General features: G+C 36.6%; 1 protein-coding gene across 1 annotated transcript; it reads right to left on the bottom strand.

Moving 5' to 3' along the window:
• Nucleotides 1-1,980: 1,980 nt before the first annotated feature.
• Nucleotides 1,981-2,490, bottom strand: LOC118756998. The gene is made up of 2 exons (XM_036491726.1): nucleotides 2,339-2,490; nucleotides 1,981-2,278 (listed from the first exon to the last, which is right to left on the bottom strand). Exons 1-2 carry the CDS (start codon nucleotides 2,487-2,489, stop codon nucleotides 2,049-2,051), a joined length of 381 nt encoding a protein of 126 aa, XP_036347619.1. The 5' UTR covers nucleotide 2,490; the 3' UTR covers nucleotides 1,981-2,048.
• Nucleotides 2,491-4,215: the final 1,725 nt, after the last annotated feature.

The following is a 4,215-nucleotide window of genomic DNA, read 5'->3' as shown; positions in this document are numbered from 1 at the left end:
TTTTTTTGCCATCACTACTCTGGACCCGGCAGCTTATCGACATACCTTGAACGACATTCACAGAGAGGCAGTCTCGAGTTATGTAGACTCCCGACCTGTGAATGCCGTTCTGGCTACACAACCACCAGACGTGGATGATACAAAACTTCGTCTGCCTCGGCAGACTCGGACCACAATAGCCCAACTGCGGTCTGGTTACTGCAGCAGGTTGAACTCATACCTGAGCAGATTAACCGAAGATATTCCAAACGAATGTCCGGCATGCGGAGAGTCGCTCCATGACTCACAGCATCTCTTCGTATGCCCCCTTAACCCCACCACGCTAACTCCCCTTTCCAAATGGACAGACCCCGTCGAGGCTGCACGCTTCCTAGGGCTGCCGTTAGTGGAGCTTGACGACAACGTTTAAGGAACTAACCGATCTGGGCGGCGTCGTTGTAGCCGCTACAACAACAACAACATTATTTACCACGCCGAATCATGATATTCGTTTTACATTTCCGGCTTGAAATTTAGTCTTATAAAATCTCGTATTTGTGGTCCATCTTTTGATAATCGGTTGTTGTCATTGTCCAGGCTTTTGCGCCATATACCAGCACGGGCATGATATAGAGTGTGGTTTTCGTACGTCGACAGATCACTTTACTCCTGAATTGCCTACTCAGTCGCAGGTAGCACTGCTTGGCAAGAGTGATTCTGCGTTGGATTTCCATGCTGACATTATTACCGTTGTTAATGCTGGTTCCCAAGTAAGCGAAATTCTTTACTTTCTCAAAAGTATAACTGCCAACAGTGACGTTGGTTTTTTTTTTTTGTTTATGGGGTGACGCCCCACAGTGCTGTGTCTCCATATAAAAAGTGGGCAAAAATATAATAATGGACGGATTTGAGTAAAAATTCGTTTCTTGGTGGATTAGAGTACGGAGATTTCAAAAATCAATTTTTTTACCTAGCTCTTACATTTTTCATGGAAACTGAGATTGAAACTGCAAAATTTGATATTCAGAAGTAGTTCCAATACTGAGTAGTTATTTTATTATTTACACAGGGCGTTTTCCTAATAATATTAAAGACTTCAAGGCTTCATTCTATGGCTTAATTCATGGCAAAAAAGATTCCCTATATCTCTCTTACGCAAACCCTCTAGGAATGGCAGCTACTTTCATTTTGGTCCTTTTTGACTACAAAATGTTTTTTTAAATTGATTATATCTTTTGGTGTGGATGTCACACGCTTAAAAAATTTGATTCATTCAAGACGACATTAAATACTCAAAAGACAAATATAATTTTGTTTTCCTTTTTATTAGTTACTTCGCACGAACAAGAGTTGTTGCAAAATACTGAATCAAAAATTATTTGTTTTATCTAACGCCGTTTATTGAAAAATAAAGTCATCCTGCAGTCAAATTCCAAACTACTCAGCAAACACACTAGTTCATTGACTATATATTTTGTGGTGTATTCATACATGAATTGTGGTGTATTCATACATGAATTTTGTGGTGTATTCATACATGAATTCATTCATGAATTTCGGGTTGAAATCATACTAGTCAGAAAAAGTGTAATCTATACTAGAAATCATACTAATCAGAAAAATCCCATCCCATAGTATACCAACTGGAATGAATGTCAAATTCGTGGACTAGTATGACAAGTGGTAGGATCTTGACGTGCATACTGACTAGTATGTTCTGGCCATAGACTGAGTAGTATATCAACTGCTATGATTCTGATGTATATAATGACTAGTATGCCAACAGGTACGATCATGACGTATATACGAACTAGTATCTTAAATGGTATGATATTGATGTATATATTGACTAGTATGTCAACTGATATATTGCTGATGCAGAGGCTGACTAGTATGCCAACTGCTATAGTGCTGATGCAGAAGAGGACAATTGCCATCTCGTAGGACATCGCCGTGTTAAAAATACCAGTTGCTTAAATTACAGAACTCAAGATAGTTGAGGCCGTGTGGCTGACTAGTATTTGATTAGTATAAAACTAATTGAGTTGACTGAAGGGTACTTATTACTTTTAAGTTTCTTCAGCATCGACTAAATACTCTTCCAGCTCGTCCATTGTATAAACTGCATTTTTGTTTGGGATAGCACTCCTTTTAAAAACTACTTCAGGATCTGATGATATTGTTAAGTATGACATCAAGTCTCTGTTTGTATGCTCCCGAGCAGTTTTACGTGTATGATCATATCGTACGATACGTATGTGTTTATGTAAAGCTTCCAGAGCTTCCTCTGAAAAATTGCCTGTGGGAATAAATTCGTAGTAGTAAAAAATGCCGAATAGCGACAAATCGATTTTCTTACCAATTGGTAGATCGAAATACTCAATAACCTCACACCCATGCATCAATATTTTATGCACGCTGCTAGGCATGTAGTACCATTCGTATTCAGTCAAATACATTGTTCTTGTCCTTATAAGGAGCTCTCTAAACGCGTCGATATTAATACGCATTCCACACGATATTATTCGCAGTATTATTGAAAAATTTTGAATTAGCTCTTTATTAATGCCGGTAATTTCTGATGCTACTTCTGCATTTGAAAAAAATTTGCGAGCTGTGTTGCCATCATTAGTTGTTCCAAATCCAGTCTTTACTTGGTCCACTATTAAGCCTAATCTTGCCCTAAACTCATTTTGAATCCTAACTTTATTCGCAGAAAAGGCGTCTTTGTTTTCTTTGCGAACTTGCCAGCATTTAAATGTTAAACGGTATGCGATGTGGAGTAAACACTCAAAACATCTAATCCAAGCATGCAGTGTAGACAACCCATACTTGTAATGATTAGCGATTGGTACTTTTGTAAAATTAGTAACATTCATTTCGGTCGGTTTGGCATGGCAAATAAAACAGTTACTGGAAGCATTAGTGCCAGTCAAAATATTGGCAACAGATCCATCAATCATGGTGCAATGCATTTGATAAGAAACTTGAATCCCTTTTCCGTTTCGTATTACAACATCATCTTCTAAGTTCTCAATTTTTCTCGACATATCATTATATTCGAATAGAACTAGTTCGCGGTTTTCCTTCTTGAAACTAAACTTAATTGGACGACAATAAAAAGACGATGAGCATTTGTTATTGGTCCATATATTTTTGTTGGATGACAAATCAATTAACCTGGAAAAAATATTTATTTTTTAATAACTTATATGGCTTGTCGAAAAGATATAAGACCGTCATATCGCAAAATAGCTAATCGAGTAAATTAATTAATTTCGACCAGCCTTTTGCAAAATAGTACTGTAAAAAGTTGTCAATGTAAATTAAAATGCCATTTACTGATCTAAACTCGAATTTATTTTTAAAGGCTATTGAATGTTTTTGGAAGACATATTAGATAAAAAGTTGTCAATGTAAATTAAAATGCCATTTACTGATCTAAACTCGAATTTATTTTTAAAGGCTATTGAATGTTTTTGGAAGACATATTAGATAATTTTTTGTTACCTCAGAGGGACTAGCGCAATGATGAACATAAACTCATCCGTTAATTTGTCGTCACCAAAATTTTGATTATAACGGCTATGCCCCGAACTTCCATCCATGCCCCACTTACAACCCAAAGAAGCTTTGGTTATGTCCCCATTATCTGGGCTTAGTTCTAAAATACTTTGCGTTGTTTTCAGCAAAAATGATTTCAGATCAACTTCGGCTGAATATTCAGTCGATTTAATCGTTGGCAGCAAAGTTTGTTTTTTTGTTTGCAATGCGTTTAAGCTCGGTATACAATCTTTATGCAACCGGTTTATTTTTGCACGTAAACTATTATATTTACGATCTGATAAGTTCAGATCTATGTATAGTGCGAGTGAATTAGATATGGGCAAACCTTCGGTACTACTTTCAAAACATTCAACTTTGCTTGCTTTTTTCATTTTTTTTTCAGAGCATACTCGAGCTCTTCGATGGAATAGTTTTTCAATAAATGCTCTACCCTTCGATTTTTTTGTTCTCCGTGAAGCTTCGCAAAATTCTTCTTTAGAAGGTCTTCCCCGTTCAGCACATTTATCCTTATTTCCATTGGAATCCGGAAGGGAAAGGAATGTCCAATTTAGCCATTTAGAATATGTTTTTTCAAAAGCGCTTCTTTTGCGGCCACTATAATTCCACTTATTTTTCATCTCACTATTAAAAAGTTTTATTTTTTGATTCAAAAGTGCTTTGTCGCATTTA

Source organism: Rhagoletis pomonella, unplaced genomic scaffold (genome assembly GCF_013731165.1).
Source record: "Rhagoletis pomonella isolate Grant_MI unplaced genomic scaffold, Rhpom_1.0 Rhpom_scaffold_13582, whole genome shotgun sequence".
NCBI classification, from domain to species: domain Eukaryota; kingdom Metazoa; phylum Arthropoda; class Insecta; order Diptera; family Tephritidae; genus Rhagoletis; species Rhagoletis pomonella.
Note: the sequence above shows the minus strand (reverse complement) of the source record. Positions and strands in the feature narration are given on the sequence as shown.

Excerpts from the sequence above, each read along its gene's own strand:
- LOC118756998 (XM_036491726.1), bottom strand. The coding sequence starts at position 2,489 with ATGCGTATTAATATCGACGCGTTTAGAGAGCTCCTTATAAGGACAAGA. Across the intron at positions 2,279-2,338 it reads GTATTTCGATCTACCAATTG|GCAATTTTTCAGAGGAAGCT; the intron begins GTAAGAAAATCG and ends TTATTCCCACAG.